Genomic DNA, 18344 nt, shown 5'->3' on the forward strand with positions numbered 1-18344 from the left:
TGAACTAGTATCTTTCTCCTACTTTCCTCATCGTTCTAAAATTGGTTTCCCAATTTTAAGATTTAGATTACAGCAGCCTACCTATTTGCTATGGCATTCTGTCAAATAGGTCAGGCCAATTTCTGGCAGTATTGCACAATGAACATGACCAATGCTAGGGAATGAAGGAATGTTTAGTTCAATAGCTGGATAGATACAGTATTATCACACCAGATGTAAAGTATCACCCACTTGGTTTAAGATAGCAATCGCCTGGCAGGAAATAAATCTATAGTATAGAGATTTATTTCATACCAGGGGATTGCTACTTTAATGCTACAGGCAGATTTAGTAGCTTCAGTGACTCTCGATGCGAGAGACTGATGTAAATTGGAATATAAGCTCCAGGTAAAGTGATCCTTGCCAACAATATCAAAAGGGGACAGGTGGCTTTAAGAGTAATCTACAGCAGCAGAGGTTGAGGGCAGATGTGCTCTCCAGGTATGAGTATAAGGAATTAAGAAAGTATGTGGACATGGTTGCAGCAAATAAACAGGTGTAAACACAATACCAGATAATGAGCATCCTATATTGGAAGGCATTCCTCTAGTTACTAGGGAAGAAATGCAGATCTGTAAAATAGTGAAGCCTGAGTGTATGAATACTTTATTACATATTAGTTTTTACACTCAGATGCCAGTTTGTTTTGAATTTTATCTTTAGTGTTGTGCACTTTAAGGTTTGATATTGCAGTTTAAATTGTTTTCACCATTCATATAAAAGGAAATAAATAGGACTTCCAAGGAGGTATGGTGAACTGAAGATGACTCTTCAAAAGCAAAATACAAAATACACATGCCCTTGGAACCTCTCTGGGTAAGGAGATGACGGGAGATTGCACACATGCACTCCAGATGGCTCTTTCTCATGAGGAGATAGCAGGATGATGGTTTTCTGTGGGTTTGAACACCTGCAGGCAACGGGATTAGGCATATTGCTCACTGAAGGACATCACCCATCTCCTTCCACTTATGACTGTAACTTTGTTGCTTGTATCCTTACGATTTATACTGATATTGTTTCCTGATTGCTTATTTGTAGCCTATGACTATCATTAAGTGTTGTATCATTAAGTGTTCAATTTGTACCCTATGACTATCATTAAGTGTTGTAGAAGTTGTACCTTGATGAAGGTATCTTTTCTTTTATGTACACTGAGAGCATATGCACCAAGACAAATTCCTTGTGTGCCCCATCACACTTGGCCAATAAAAAAAAATTCTATTCTATTCTATTCTATTCTATTCTATTCTATTCTATTCTATTCTATTCTATTCTATTCTATGTTTGCAAACTTCACATTTTAATCACTTGGAAATTGCCCTTTAACTACTTTTAAACTATTAGAGAGACCTTTGGAACAACTACTCTGAAAACACCGGGTGAGCCTGCCAATTTTGAATGAAAGAAAACATTAATTGTAAGAATTTAAAGAATCTAAATTAAACAGCAACAAGCTAAAATACAACGTTGATCTTAGAAACAAACTGGAAGATTTCAATTTGTTTTTCAATTGAATTGTACAGATTATATGTTATACTAAAGGTGGGGGGGAATCTAAAGTGATTTATTTGGTCTGGGTTTTTTTTTTTTACATCTCAAAAAACTGGCATTTTAACAGGGGTGTGTAGATTTTTTTATATTCACTGTACGTTACCTCTGGTAATCCTTTAAGGACTTTCTGCTGATACCAAGACTGAAAAGATGTTTTATGGATTTGTTTAAAGATAACAGATGGGAAATGGGATAAGGAGATAAATGGCTGTAACCTTAGAGGGGGTGAAGAGTCACCAAAATTGTTTTCTCTTTTATCTGGCACCTTTTACTCCTTCTTTTTATTCTCTTGTCCTTAAGTTTAGTTTGCATTACATTTTATTATTAAAATATTTTTAAATATTCATCCACATATAAATGTGGCCAGTCTCTCTCTCTCTCTCCCTCTCCCCCCACCCTCCTGTCTGTCTCTCTCTTGATTTCATAGAGACAGTCAGGAGCAACGGTCACCAACCATGGATCACTGGTGGTCCGTGAGAAAATTTTGGTGGTCTGCAGAAAAATTATTTGCATTTTTATATTGCACTAAATATTATTTATCTTTTTAAAAATTCATATTAGTGGTCCGTAGCATTTAAAATTATGAATTTAGTGGTCCCTGCGGTCCGAAAGGTTGGTGACCTCTGGTCATGAGGATGATAAGTAGGGCATAGTTTATTGCCAACATGTGCAGGCAACATAAACTGAAAATCTCTACTAGAGCATCACTGAATGCATAACTTTGGAATCAAATTGACTACATAATAGGAAACAGAATATGAATAAATGTAATTCAGTCAGTCAGGATTTTTCAGATGTACATTGTGCAACAGACCGTGAATTGCTGATGTCAAATACATGGATTAAACTTCAAAAATTAGTCAACTGAATATGTTAGCCATATTTTACCTTGAAGTCATTCAACCAGATAAAAAGATCAATGTAAGGAACATATTCTATTTACACTTTTATGTAGGGGAAAAAAACTTGGGAAGTTAGATAAGAAAACAAAAATGATACACAAATAGATGGTGTATCCCTAGTTGGCTGGGGAATTCAGAGAGCAGAAGTCCACACATCTTAAAAGTTGCCACGTTTGAAAAAAACCCTTCATCTAGAACAGGGCTGTCAAACCCGCGTCATCACGGCAGCATCACGTGACACATCAGGACTTTTCCTCCCCTTTGCTAAACTGGGTGTGGGCAGGGTCAGCGCATGAGGCATCTTGCCCGTGGGCTGCGAGTTTGACAGCCCTGATCTAGAACCTGCATTTGCACAGTTCCTCATCTGAATCTTGATTTGACTAGATCAGTTTGGGTGATTCCAATCTTGCTGCAGGACAACTTTGGATCCTGTGATTGAAAACTTTCCAGCGTTTCAAAGGCTGAAAACAGCCACGTTCCCCCGATAATGAGCTTCCTCGCCCATAACAAAAAAGGTGGTGGGAAGTGAAGCCTTTCAAAAGTGAGCTCTCATTGGGGAAGTGACAGCGTGTGTGGGAATCTGCCAGTCTCACTCAGTTTGTGAAGAACGTGGAAAATGGGTCATGTGCAATAAGCAAGATTTTATTTCATTGGATTGGCTTCCCCCATCTCCCGAGCCGATGTTTTGCTCTCACAGCAATTAAGAGAGGTTTTCTGGGCTGCCTTTTCCTCCTGCTCCCCCTCCCCACTTGCTGGTGTCTGAAGATTGGGGCTGCCAAGATTTGCAGGAGAAAGACAGAGACAGCAGCAATATTGCCAGCTAGATGTGTACTACTCTGCTGGGAGCAATAAGGTTGGCAAGAAAATCTACAGAAGCTCAGCTGATGATTTCCTAAGAAAAGGAACTTGTAATGAAGAGGTGGGCAACAGGAGGCTCCTCAGAGGTGAAGAAAAAATAGAACTCAAGACCTGCTCTGTATGGGACATACTCTCACCTGTTATGCATTATTGGAACCAAATGGCTGCTCGCATCTGTTGTAACAATGGGAAACATTCTTTCTCTCTTTCTGTACGGTTTCAAGCATGTATTGTCTGGAGTGGGATCTCTTTGGCATTCTAATTCTCCGAGTTCCAATAATAAAGTAACCCCATGCAAGCAGAGGAAGATGCTTGGAGATGGCTGCAGATGCATGATAGCTTTAAAGATTAAAAATGTCTTGACAATACCACTTATTTCCACATAAAACATAAGTTGTGCTTTGTGAGGGCCAAGGCCACACATTGACCCAGATTACACTGAATTTCAGGCAAACTTTCCTATCAGCAATATAGCATAATTTAAATACACTGTGTTACAGATAAAGTCTGACAGATGAAATGACCTCATCCCTTTATTAAAATGTGCTTTATATTAGTGGCTTTTTGGTCAAGCATATTTGATGTTTTGAAAATGGGGGTGGGGGTCTCTAGCAAAACGATTTCTGGGCAGGGTCCCTCATTCACATTTTTTTTATAGTACAGGGACATAACTGGTTGCAAAGTCCAATTTATGGAAATAGCACTTGTCTCCCCATAAAACCTTCCATTTCCAGAAGATATTGCGTATTCTGCTTATTCTTTCTCCTTCTGTCTAGTCAGATGGACATACTTACAAATAAAGTGCTGTGCTCCATTTTTATTTACTGAAAAAGTGTTCCTATCTTATTCTCTCACAAGTTGCATCTCCACTGCATGCCTTTCTCTGCCCTTCCACTCCCACTCAAACCCAAGGTGCCTTAGTGGTAGAAAATAGACAACAGAGGCTCAGTGTGAACAGAAATCATTCCACAGGGCTGGTGCTGCAACAGTCCAACAGCCATTCCTGCCATCAGCTCCCCTCATTTCATGGGAATAGGGATCAATTAACAGCTTTTTCTGAGAACAGCAGTTCAGCTGAGCGAATTCTGGTTGAAAGAGGTGGACCAATAAGCAACTACATGCCAGGATATATAGATTAAAATCAACGGATTGAATTGCACATCAAAACCTACATAAAGCCAATGGAGGACATGCAACACTGATGTTATACGTTCTGACAGCTACAATGTTGTCAGTCAATAATCGGCTACATTTTGCATTAATTGCAAGTTTCTCAGCTATTTTAGAATGCATTGCGATTTAGGCAGGTAGCAATGGAGACATGTATTACTGAGTGTAGTAAGATCATTATGGTCCAGATAAAAGGATGAAAAAACTAGGTGAAGATCCTTTGGCCACTGTCTTCAATTACTCATTCTACTCCTACAATGCCTACGATGTTATCCAAGTCACATACCTGCTCTCTCAGGGGTGGTGCCTTCCTTTTGAGAGACAAGAGGAATCCTGATGGATCAAGAGTGACTCCATCTTGTTAATATTTAATTTCAGTTTATTACTCCCCATACAGACCCTCTCATTCTCCTGACACCAAGACAAGACCAGCACTGCATCACTGAACCAGCATGGGGTAGTTAATGTACAATTGGCATATTAATGTTACTGCATCCTGAACAGAAGGATGATCTCTCCCAGTGGCTTCATTTAGATCAGGGGTATCAAACTCGTGTCGTCACGTCGTTGTACATGACGTATTGTGACTTTTCCCCCCCTTCGCTAAAATGGAGGTGGGGGTGGCCAGTGCTTGACGCATCTGGCCCATGAGATGAGAGTTTGACACTCCTGATTTAGATCATAAATAACAGGGAAGTAAACTTGAACTCTGTGACATACATCAGGTGTGTGGCCACTGAACTGAATCACAACTGCCACAGATTGGAACCATCCACTCAGGAAGGAATTGAGACATGCAAAACTTCCTTCATCTCTAACCTAAGCAAGTTGTCCAGTAGGATACCATAATACTGAAAGGCACTGAGAAGTTTAATAGAACTGCAAGAGATGCTTTCCCCCACCCAGGTGTTGTGGCCCGCCAGCTGCCAGCAGAGCTGGTGGCAGACTCGGACGATGAGGAGGTTGGGGAGGAACTTGGGCCAGTCTTGGAATCTGGGGAAGGTTCTAATGGATGCTCTACATCGGAAGCAGAGATAGAGCCAGGGCCCTCCGACATTTCCCACCTGCCTTCAGAGTCGGAGATAAGTGGGGAAGAAGAACAGCTGGGGCCTGTTCCAGATGCGCATATGCACAGAGCTATAAGGAGAGGAGAACAACTGAGGAACAGGGGCCGACTCAGGAAGAAAGGCACACGTGGACACTGAATGGCCCCTCCCTGGCTGGGAAATAAATAGAAACAAAAGAGGAATGGTGGTTGCAGGAGACAAAAATTCATATTTCTTTGCTTATGGTGGTTCATGCCTCAGCGACTTCTTGCCAGGAATTAATTTACAGCTTTGCGACTGGAAGCTCTTGGCCTGGCAATTATCCAAGGACTGATAAGGTCTGTTATTGCAATTAATCCTTGGGAGGATTATTGCCTGGACTTTTCTGTGTGTCAATGCCATGAATTCACAGTAGTTAAATAAAGAAGGTTTTTTCGTGACAAGGAGTCTGTTTCTTAGTTCTGCTAAGGCTGGGTCAGAACACCTGGTTTCAACAAGTCATTTACCAGTGTAACCAATGCCATTTCAATCACATGCCCCATGGCTAAAACTGGACTGAAATGATTCAGATAATCCACTTTCTCTAGAGTCCTTTGCAGCTGACTTTCCAGGGAAAGGCTAACAGGTTTACAGTTGTCCAATATGGCTGAATCCAAGGAGGGCCTCTTGAGGAGCAGGAGTATCACAGCCTCTTTCAAAGCTGCAACCTTGACACCTTCCCCTGCCCCATAAACAACCAGGAAAGGCACAGACTTATAGCACAGGTGGCAGAAGTTATATTAACTCTGTCCACCGATTGGAACACGCAGGCCAAAAAGAAACTCAGTTAATGACAAAGATAATGTTCTAATCACTACATTAGACTCCAAGGCTCTGGCAAATCTGAGTGAGGTTATCAAAGTGTTGTGCACAATAGTCACAACAGCCCAGGAGGAGACCTTCCTGCTCAACTATCTCCAACAGGAAGTTTTCAATCCTAAATAGGCTGCTGAATTGCACCCCAATGAAGCAATTAAGGGAGAAGAAATATGTATACCTCATCTCCCTTACTGATCTCATATAGGTTCAAACTTGAGTTTGTACCATTTTTAAAATCATTTTTCTCTACCTGCTCTTTGGGTATAACTTCTGGTGCTGCGCCTCTTGAAGCTCCTTGATAAACTGAGGAGCTACCCATAATTGAGGAACAAAAAAAGTCTGACTGAGCATGATTTTGTCAGGAGCTTGGATCACCTCTTGTTGCCAGTGGTCAACCAGAGAACTAAAGAAACTGCCCCCCTACCCCCACCCCAATCACTAGGAAACTCCTTAAGCTTCCACTGGAGTCCATCCATATCCATGGGGCACAACGTGTCATAAAAGTCAAGTGCTACACCAATCCAAATCATGAGTCACATATCAAAACTGGCAGTTTTAGGCAAAGCTAAAGAGATATTTTTTCGGGGGAAAAATTCAACTTACCAGCATTCAGATGACATTCTTTAATTTGGAACTGAAGTTCATTTTCATTTGGGATGTCTTTCCATGTGGCGAGGAAAACTTGGCGTTCTATAGGATCAGAAACCGTAAAACTGAGTTTTCCATATTTCTACAGGGAGCTGTTTGAGAGTCTCCTCCCTCTCCCTCACTTTAAGGGCTAAGTGATGTAGCATCCCAAATATTAACAACAGCACTCTCTTCCAGCATATTTTCTGTAGAGCTTCAGAGATTGCATTGAGGAAGGGGAGGAGACTGTTCCACCCCTCAGTATCCCTTCAGAGGCCCATTTTTGAAGTGGCCACAATTTATGAAATGGCACCATGCAACCTAGGAATGTTGAGGGGTAGAGCAGCCTCCTTCCTTTCTCCAACACAAGCTGTGGAGCTCCAGAGATCTACAAAAGGGAAGTGAGTGATTGATGACAGGGGGAAGAGGAGGTGGGGTTGAGGAGGAAAATATAGATTGGGAAAGGCCTGCAGGGACCTGGCGAGATGAGAAATGGCTGGCAGTAGGGTGAATCTACCCAAATGTTGTACTTGTGACCATAGGTATACTGCAGCACCTGTAATTCTGAAACTGGGCCATAATTAGCTTTGCTGGGGTGGGAAGCGATCTATAGTAACTTTGAACAATTGCTAAGTTGAGCACTTCGTGTAAGTGATTGTTATTTGGCTTTCCTCCAGAGACACATTGTTCTTTTAGTGTAATGAGAGCCTTTTTGGTCTAGTGGTTAAGGCACCAGGCCACAAAGCAAGAAACCGTGAGTTCTAATCCCACTTTAGGCATGAAAGCCAGCTGGGTAATCTTGGGCCGGTCACCTTTTCTCAGCCCAACTCATTTCATAGGGTTATTGTGGGCATAATAGAAGGAAGAAGGTGTGTTGAATATATGCTTGCCATCTTATTTATAAAAATAATAAAGGCAGGAAACAGATAATTTGTTTTTAACATTTGTTATGTTTCGTATGGATTCCTACCATCAGGACTCATAGGTCAATTGAACAGCCGTGTAAATGCATATAACATAAATAAAAGTCCTCCATGTCTCCCCTTGCTGAATTATAATTTGAAGATGGAATCTGGGATTAGAGATTCCTCTCATCAAAACCTGATCTTTGAAAATTGGGCAGGAGTGAAAATAAAGTTTTTCAGATCCAAATATCCAGCCTCCACTTGGCCCAATTACTGTAGGAGTAAAAGGGCAGTGTGTGCTAGAACAATTTTAAAGAGTAATTTAAAAGGTATATGGTGAAACAGCTGTCAGAAATCAGCATCCTCATTGTGGACAAGCAATGTAAGACTTCAATGGCCAATGGCCATATTGTTGGGAGAATTTTGGGAGATGAAGGCTATATTTCCTTGATTGGGGAAAACCAGTTTGGACTCTGTAGGTTTACACAGCAAATGCTGCAGTACTTCATTTATTGTTTGTCCTCTACCTAGGAGAGTGACTGTCCTTCCATGATACACCTCCCATCCCTCCCTTAAATTCCCTCAGGGCCTATTAATAACCAGGTATACCACACTCACCCATTTTGCCATCTTCTACGAAAAGCACATTGAGGGGAATAAGACAGCTGAAGTAAAAAACATCAATGTTGTTCTTTACAGCCACCTGCCCCAAAAGAGAAAAATTAATTTGCTATTTTTAAAAGAAAAAAAAGGCAATTTCTCCACTCTGATTCCTAAAAGATTTTTTAAAAAGTCAATATGGTATAAATAAATAGATAACAAGAATACAAAACCCTTTCCTGGTGGGGAAGGCAAGACCCTCAAACAATAGCACTGCTATTATTTCGTCCAAATAATTCAGAGCCATTAAACCCCAAGCTTGCTTGCTGCAGAAACCCTTCTATACATATAGGTCTTGTGTGAGGATCCATTTCCTGAGATACTCTTTAAGTACATTTATATTATTTGTATGAATATACACAAGCATACATTCTTTAAAATGCCAAAATTAGGAAAAAATGTCTGGAATCTGGGCAAGCATTTTGGAGTTAAAGAATTTTAAACTACTAAAAAAGAAAAACAGACTTGGCTTTCCCACTTCTCCGTTGTAAACCAAGGAATGTGGCCAAATCACATTTAGGTGACTGTCGTACTCTATTATTTGACATTTACCATATAACCTGTATCAGAATTAACTCAAAATTAATTCTGACCTGAGGAAACCACATTTGCACATGGGCACATTTTAGAAGATCACCCAGAACTGGGCAGAGGTGCTGAGGAACATTAGCATACAGCAATGCCTGCATAATTAAATCTAAGATCTTCAGCTTGGAAAAGGATTAGGAACAAACATTCAGAATGCCAACCCGGATCTTGTAAGGACTGAATCTGGAAGTGCCAAGAGAAAGCCCGTCTATGTTTTTTCCAACCTCTTTGATAGGGAATGTCTAAATTGGCATCAGAAGTTTTCTGTCCCTTCCCACTGATGAGTGTTCTGGGTACCCAGCAGGAATAGAAAGAGAAGAAGCTGGCATTCAGACATGATTGGAAGACAAGCAGAAGAACAACAGTGTTCATTTTTCAAATAATCCTAAATCAGTATGTGAGGATTTATTTGGAATCAATTAACACAGCCTGCTAATTAATTCCTCCATTCCTTCCCTACAAGTTGGGTCATTTCTGGCTGCTTCTCATTTTCTCCGAGTCTCAGCTAAGAGACAAGGCAAAAATATTCCGCTGCAGACCAAAAGAAAGCTGGTAAACCTGAACCACAAAGTAGCTCTACTGTTTTCTTTAAGGTAGGGCCATGCAGGTTTTACCTTCAAGATGTGTTTTAATTAATTATTTGGGCTTCCAGCAACAATAGAAAGGATGATATGGTGACAACATTGGAATAGGGAGACCAAGATTTTCAGCTCAACCAAATTTGTTTGAGCTGAAACCTGAAAAATTACACTGCCAAAAAAAAGCCATTATACCATCAACTTGATATATACTAGGGATTTAATAGCCAATATCAGTACTGACAAAGATTTCACCATGATTTTAGGGAACCTGCCATAAATCAGGTTTATGCTGTTCTGCTTTTGATTGCAACTATGTCATTTTCTTTTTTGTAGATTTTTTTCTATCGGGATTTCTTTTCACATGGCTTCAGGCTTGACACACCCTGGAGCTGGGGGGAGGGGGGGAATAGTGATAGCTGGAGTTTTGTAGCCAAAACAAAATAGTTCTCTTATGAGTCAAGGACATTCCAACTGCTGGCTGGCCAGAGAGGAGGAGAGAGGTAACCAGGCAACCAGCCAGCACCCAAATTGGACAACATGACTTATTGTTTGGGAAAACAGGAAACTTTTTCACTTTTTAATGAGGTGGAAAGCGCGGGAAGTCTCAGAGTTGGCTTTCCACCAGTTTGTATCAAGATGGTATCTCCTAATAAAACTGTTCTTTGAGGAATCAACCTGCCTTGGAGTTCTGTTTGCAATGGGTGTATTACTTGGAACCCTGACACTCCCAGAATTCCCAAGCCATCCATGGTGTTGAGGGAATTCTGGGAGTTGAAGTCTACACGCCTTCCAATTGCTGAAATTGAGAAATGCTAGTCTAGAAAAAGCATTGCGGAATAGGCAGAATTATGCATGAAAATCAATGCAGAAGACATACTGAGTCAAGAGGTTTAAAACCCAAGATAGAGAGTTTCATTCCCCATGCAACTCTTTGTTAAGTAAATGTAACTAAGTGACAAGGTAGATTTGCACATCCAGCCTTACATGCTACAATCAGCTCTGAGCCACTTTCCCTAAGAGACCTTTTGCTGCCCCAAGAGCTCACGTTCAAATTGCCAAGTGCTCCGCAAGAGCTTTCAAGAACATATTTTTATCCCCTTTGACTGCTTTAATCAAACACGTTTCAGTAGTTTTCAAAGTGTCTGCTACCCAGAAGCTTTTCCTGCCCTAAAGGCAATTGCCAAGGAAATCTTGAACAACTCTGCAACAAAGATTAGGGATCCTCCAATGTTTTATTATGGCAAGATCTTCAGGATCTTATTATTTTGGGGACTCAATCTGAGTATCCTTAGACAACAGATTTGCAAGCTGAATTCTAAAATACGAAGGGTAAAGCATTAGAAAGCGACAGTGCTACATCTTTAAAATCAGAATAAGATTAGTATAGATATTTTTATTATTGACCCTAAGATGTCACTATTAAAAGTTTTTACAACTTTAATTGTTTGGGATCAATATCTATGTTTTATTTAAAATTGCCAAATGCATTTTTTAATGTCAGACTTCTGATCACATTACTTTTCTGGATTTTAGTTTCACTTAATTTTGAGTACAGAGAAAATGTACTCATTCGTTATGAATAAAAAAAACCCCAACTGTTCTTTCTTTGCTACTGAATTTGGGACGGTGTAATTTTCTACTTTCCAATTATGACTTTGTTTTCTCCAACTTTATTAACAAGTCGATAAGCCAACTTACTACTATACTTTGAAAAACAGAAAGCAAGGAGCCAGGAAATTTCCACAGGTAAGGAATTCAACTATCATGCTGTCATCAACAAGAGTAACTTGTAAGTATTGAATATACCATAAATTTATGTTTGGAGTAGTCCACAGCCATAATAATACTACAAAAAGTAAACTTCCAAGGAATTCTTATATGTTCTGAGAATAGTATGGAAATCCCTCATCTATCTAGTACTTTTTTTTTTCCAGAGAAAGAAACTACAACAATACTGAACTAACTCTTATCTTCTAATGGGATGACACAGCCATCTACGTCAGGGGTCTCCAACCTTGGCAACTTTAAGACTTGTGGACCTCAACTCCCAGAATTCCTCAGCCAGCAAACTGGCTGAGGAATTCTGGGAATTGAAGTCCACAAGTCTTAAAGTTGCCAAGGGTGGAGACCCCTGATCTACATGCATCTTTCTGTGATGACAACTGCATGAAAACATTGCATTCCCTGCTCCTTCTTTTAGGCATCAACTGAAAGGCTTCAGTTACACTTGTGATGGGAACATCATTGGAAGACCCGAAAGACTATTACGAAGAATATCTATCCACATGATTGCCAGAATTTAAAATGACTTCGCAGCATGCTATCAAAAAAAATAATAATCAAATCAAAACAAAACAAAACAGCAAACCTCTGTCCCTGGAGAGCAAATATATGAGTCTTGAACAAGATTGGAACAAAGAATCTGTCTGCCTGAAAGTGGGGGGAGGGAATGGACGGACATACAAGAAATATCATGTCACATTAATTCAATCTGGCTCAAATGTAGAACATGTGAACGATGGCAAGGAAACCATGAAAGGCAATACAAATTTTGTGGTGTCGCTTTCCCATCCCAGATCTGCCCAGTGTTAATAAAGAAGGGCAAGAAAATAAGCAGGAAGGAAGAGAGTAGAAAAAAGGGCGAAAGGGTCAAAATATTTAAATATCTACAATCCTTTCTCCAGAATTGCTTCTGCACACATTAATTCCCTTGAAGCTGAATCAGCTACATGCACAAGCTGCTTTTTCAAAGGGGATTTAAAAAAAGAAAGAAAGATAAATGGGAACAGAAAATTCTTCTATCATTAACAGATTCTTGGGTAACAATGACATTTCTGAGTCCTCCTGTTTGACAGCAACTAATTCCATCCAAAACACAGGATTCTTGAACAAGGACCTCCTGGAGAGACACAGTCAGCTAAGCCAGCATGTGGCTTGGTTTAAACTTCTGTATCTGCTTGTGGGGCTGCCCCTTGCAGTATCTTCAGATAAATAGTGTAACACCTAAGAAAACAAATCACCATAATGGATATATTTGGGCTCTTTTCTCCATCCAAATTCTTACTAAAAACTCCCCTGCTTTCATAACACTCCAGTAAGGAAGACAGCTCTGTCACATTTCTTTCTAATTCATTTACTTATATCCTGGGATTGAATGGCGGGGGAAACAAGGTTGGAATAAAACCTACCAAGAAGAGTTGCTGTTTTGGCATAAGCAGCTTATCTATCTATCTCTTTTTAAGAAGAAAATGGACAACCATTTGTCTGAAATGGCATAGGGTTTCCTGCTTGAGCAGGGGGCTGGACTAGAAGACCTCCAAGGTCCTTTCCAACTGATTCCTATTCCTATCCCTATCCTATCCTATAAGCCACGGTGGCACAGTGGTTAGAGTGCAGTACTGCAGGCTACTCCTGCCGACTGCTGGCTGCCAGCAGTTTGGCAGTTCAAATCTCACCAGGCTCAAGGCTGACTCAGCCTTCCATCGTTCCGAGGTGGATAAAATGAGGACCCAAATTGTTGGGAGAAATATGTTGACTCTGTAAACTACTTACAGAGGGCTGTAAAAACACTGTAAAGCGGTATGTAAGTCAAAGTGCTATTGTTATTGCTACCTGTTCTGTTAATCTTTGTGTGTAGCTGTGACCGATGTGCCAGTTAGGTCATCCCTATTCCAGGAAGCCCTGATTGCCCTATTTAAATTAGACTGCTTGTGCAGGGCTGTCTTTGAAAATGAACTGGAAGCTGCAGCTTGTAGGACATACAGTGGCCAGACTTTCAGTTGGAGAAATTGGATACTGTAGAATTATTCCCAATAGTCCTTGATTTATGGCCATTTGTTTAGTGACCTTTCAATGTCACACTGACACTGAAAAAAGTGACTTACAACAGGCCCTGACACTTATGACCACTGTAGCATCCCTCTAGTCACATGATCGCAAGTTGGGTGCTAGGTGCATTTATGATGGCTACAGCACCCAGGCCATGGGATTGCCATTTGCAACCTTCCCAATTGGCTTCCGACAAAAAAATGGGGAAAGCCGGATTCGCTTAACGGATCTGACAAAAAGGGTTGTAAAATTGGAGATGGTCATGTGATTACTCACTTTAACAACCATATTGCTTAGGGATGGAAGTTCTAGCCACGGTTGTGGTTGTAAGTCAAAGAGTTCCTGAATTTTTATGTCGCTGCACTGACAGTTAAGATTCCAGCCTCAATTCAGCCTGAAGTTGATCACCTCTTAAGCCCAATATTGCGTAATAGGGATACATCATAGGCTGTCCTGCCAAACATGAATCCTAATATAGTCTCAAAAGTTGCAAAGTGCAGGGGGTATCCACAAAAGCAGGGGTGGGAAACTCAAGGCCCGTGGGGTGCTAAAATCCGGCATGTGGGGCCGGCCTGAAAATATCAAAGGATCCCCACCCCATCCCGCGCCTTGTTTTTACCCTCCATGGCTTCCTGCAGCACTCTGTTGGCCAAAAATAGGCTGAAAAAGGCTGGCAGAGTGTTGCAGGAGGCAATGGACTGAAGGGTAAAAACAAGGCATGGGAGGTGGGGGTGCGTGGACTCCCATGCCTCGTTTTGGCTGGCAGGGTGCTGCAGGAGGCATCTGTCCAGCCCCCCGCCCACGGAGAACTACAATGCTGATCCAGCCCTCGAAGAAATCCATTTGACACCCCTGTACTAAAGAGTCGGTACTTTTCAGTGATAGCCCCACACTTTGAAATATGCTCTGCCTGGAAGTCTTCTTGGCTTTGACTAAAAGCCCCAAATATTATTTTATTACAAGGAGTTTTCACTCCTTAGCATCTCTGAGGGCACCCACTATGTAAGTGTTTGGCTACGTTTATAAATATTCAGATTTTATGTGACAAAATAAACACAAATCTAAGAGTTCATGTATGGACTCAGACTGGAGGCTCATCCAGTTCCTTGTTAGAAACTTTTATTAAATCTACACAGCCTTAAAAAAAATATCCACCCACCCCGCTATCTTCTTCTCCAGCAACAACTGCAGATTCAGACTGCTTCTGAATATGGAGGATATGTAGATAACATTTAATCTGTTGGCTTTCTAAAAATAAAACCAGAAGAGCACTGGTGTTAAATGAGGAAAAATATTCACTTAGTCTGAATATACTGAGGTAAACAGGCTGAAACTGGAGCCTGTTTTATGTTTTTTTATTTTCCCAGTTAAGAAGGTTTGTTTTTTTTTTGCTCACAAACTCCCTGCCTCTGTAAAAGCAGCTACACAGCTGCATCTCCTCTTGTTCTCAATCCCAGCCAGGAGCTTCCACATCAAGGCAGCACTATTTCTAGCTGCCTGTCAGTAGGTTCATTCATAACACAGGACAGAAGTGCTGAAGAAAACGGTCCTTTTTATGGTTAATAAGATTCCCTGTGGGGAATACCATAGAAAGATTATTAAAGGAGGGCTGGGAGGGGGAAGAGAAGTTCAACAAGAGTCACAGCTTGCCTGTATACTGAAATAGAAACCATTGTGTAGAAGGCTATTATTTATTACAGTACCAGAACCAACTCGGAAGCCTGGTGCTTAGTTAAGACACAGATGTGGAATGGGCAGAGCAAACTGGAACGTTTGTTTTTAAATTTCTTTTAAGATTGTTCGCTGCCGAGAGTCACTGAGATGGGCAGCCATACAAACTGAATACATACATACACACACACACACACAAATAAATAAAAATTAGTTTTCAGAAACATTGCACAGGAGAATATGCAATCCTTATCTTCCCATAAAATTCAGTCATCTCGGAAGCTCAGTCACAACACAATCTGGTTTTGGTTTAGATGATATGTAGACCCAATCCTTATATCATAGCATCGGGCATGGAATGGGCCCACCAACAAATTACATATTTTAAGAAAATTCTAACATCAACTTAGGTAAATTAGCCAGAATATCTCATTTTTAAAAGCCTTTTCATATACTGATCATTGCTACAATGAAGTCCAGAAAGTAGATACACCAAATTCCGTTGTTTTTGTTTAGCCTGAACTGAATAGTTTGCCTGAAGCTAAATTGTTTTGTTCCAAGAACAGCTTCTTGTTTTATAAGAAAAACAAAACAAAACACAACAACTCCCCGCCACCACATCACTTGAAAGGGATCTGACAGTTCCTTGATTATTCAGCCACTTTTGCTCCCATCCCCAACTCTTAATTTTAATTTGTATTAAAGTGCAAATCTCCAAAGTCTTGATTAATTTCTCCTCCATCTCCCCAGACTCAGTGTTCCTACCTGAAGGTTGTTCAGAGGTTCCATTTTCATGACTGGCCCCAAAGTATTGAGCGGAAGAGAAACGTCAATGCTTTGATTTGGCATCAGAGGAGTGTGAATGGCCAGTGGGGTGCTGGGGATGACTCCAAAGCTGGATGGTTAGGGAGGAGAGAAAGAGAGAGAGAGAGGAAAGAAAGTGTAACATTCAACAGAGAAGCCAAAAAAAGATAAAGTGTGCAACAAAAAGGGCATTTAGTTGACTCCAAGGCCTAACCTGTTCTTGTTGAACTGAATGGCAAAGTCACTCATGTGTTGAAGAGCCTTGTTGGTGAAACTCATATCCATGTAGATATGTCCTTGCCGATGGCCAAAGGTTCCAGAAATTTCCAGGCCTTTGGCTTTCACAGCTGGCAACCAGACCTATAAAGTCATGAGGACTAGCAGTTAGAGCAAGCAAAATTGGGGTCATAAAGCATCAGAATAATTCCAGTGAGATTTCTTTATCATGATAGACAGTAATGTTGAGTGGGTATGTTTGGCCTATCCACTTCAAATCCATTTTATGTATTGGTATATAATGATGATTGAATCTCAGATGGTAGCATAGATTCTTTCCAGCTGATTTAGAAAAGCTGGAGAGGAAATGCCTCAAAATCCATTTACAGCACTCTGAACAAAGTCCACAATAGTTTGGCAGGAAAAGAAGGGGATTTAAAGAGGAAATAGCATGCTGTAATTGGCAACTTGAAGACATGTGGACTTCAGCTTCCAGAATTCCCAAACCAGTATGCTTGTGCCGTAACAAAACAAAACAAAACAAAACACAATACCCAGAACCACCATCCTGGTTTCACTTAAAACTTTTCACTGTAGTACTAAATGAATTTGTAATGAATGCAGAAGCTCATCGGGCAAAAAAAGCAAAAGGCAGAGTTATTTAGTCAGAAACAATGCCAGCGTGAAACACAAGAGAGGGATGCCAAAAAAAATAACAACAACTGATGAAGAGACAACCTTGGCAAAAGAAGACAGTCCATGTTTCCTCACACATACCGATTTGGGAGCCACATATCCTCCAGGGGCCATACCGATGCCGGAAGAGAGTTCAAAGAGGTCATTCAGTCCACTGCTGACTGCAGCTGGGGTAGGGGAGGGAGCAAATGTTGCTGGGACGGATGATGGGATGAAGGTCTGTCCCACCTGCAAGGAATCAGGGAAGATATTTAAACAGTTGGTACATAACAGACACCTCTATTAAATAAACCATAAAATTGGACACTATTTTGAATATTTTAAAGCTTGTTCCTGGCATTTTGCTGAATGATCAAAGGTACTAAATTGGCACGTTTGGTGTGCTCTCTGGTTTAAATCACATCTCTACTACCCATCACTATGTGATTGAAGCAGCCATTAATAGCCAGCCTATCTTCTCCAAAAGACTCTGAAGAGCGAAAAGCAAGGACATTCAACTTCAACAATTAAAAGATGAGGAATTGTATCAGACGAAGGTGAGTGAACATTCCATAAGGAATTCTCAGTCATAACCAAGCCTTCAAAAACCATGTAGTGAAATGGGCTCAAAGCTAGTGTGTTCAAAATAGATCTGTTGATCATCCAGGGAGTCCTATTTTAATAGAATTGGAAGAGCGCTTTGCTCCAAGGACAACAGCAATCCACAGTTATTGATGACCGTTGGAAATCTAGGAATATGAGTTGACCAGTTCTAGTTCATTCAATGGCTTTAAGTTGTTTGGAATTTCTCACCAATGACACCAATGGCTCTGGATGCCTTATGTTTCCCATTTATAGGTTTATGGAGCTCTGGGACCAAACCAAACCTGAAAGTAGGTTGTTTACAATGACTCTGGTGTCTTGCACAAACCCTGGGAATCTTTCAGCTTGTTTTCCTTGGTTCTCTGTTTTTTTTTCTTCTATGACCAAGCAGTGATGTATCTACTTCACATGAAAAAATATACTGTGATATCAGATCTCCCCAGTAACAGAACTCCAAATTTCTTGACTATTCTGCAAGTTGAGCTTGTAGAAATTCTCTTTTCTTTTCCTTCCGCTATTTCAGTGTTTTAGATGGTTCTCTGCTTTAATCCAGAGAACATGTTGAAAGTGTCTAACGTAGGCCTTATCTCAGCTACACAGATTTTAGAAGAGTGGATGGGAAAAGAAGACCACAGAACGAATGTCTGTGCATTTTAATAGTTACAAGTTGCAGGAAGGGAGATCCTGTTTTTAAATCCCCAGCTGATTCTGAAATATATTGGCCAACTTAAAGCCTGGTTACAAAGTCTCAGCTCAGCC

General features: G+C 40.7%; 1 protein-coding gene across 3 annotated transcripts in view; it reads right to left on the minus strand.

Annotated features, from left to right (window-relative positions):
* The window catches only part of AP2B1 (adaptor related protein complex 2 subunit beta 1), an 88669-nt gene that overhangs the window by 14397 nt on the left and 55928 nt on the right, over positions 1–18344 (minus strand). For all 3 annotated transcript variants that reach the window (XM_058164453.1, XM_058164454.1, XM_058164455.1), the window contains 5 exons: positions 17085–17231; positions 16306–16451; positions 16053–16182; positions 8578–8662; positions 7031–7117 (listed from right to left, as the gene is read on the minus strand). In XM_058164453.1, coding sequence (XP_058020436.1) covers positions 7031–7117; positions 8578–8662; positions 16053–16182; positions 16306–16451; positions 17085–17231 — 595 coding nt within the window. The remainder of the gene's footprint in view (positions 1–7030; positions 7118–8577; positions 8663–16052; positions 16183–16305; positions 16452–17084; positions 17232–18344) is intronic.

Source organism: Ahaetulla prasina, chromosome 1 (assembly GCF_028640845.1).
Source record: "Ahaetulla prasina isolate Xishuangbanna chromosome 1, ASM2864084v1, whole genome shotgun sequence".
In the NCBI taxonomy this organism is placed as follows: domain Eukaryota; kingdom Metazoa; phylum Chordata; class Lepidosauria; order Squamata; family Colubridae; genus Ahaetulla; species Ahaetulla prasina.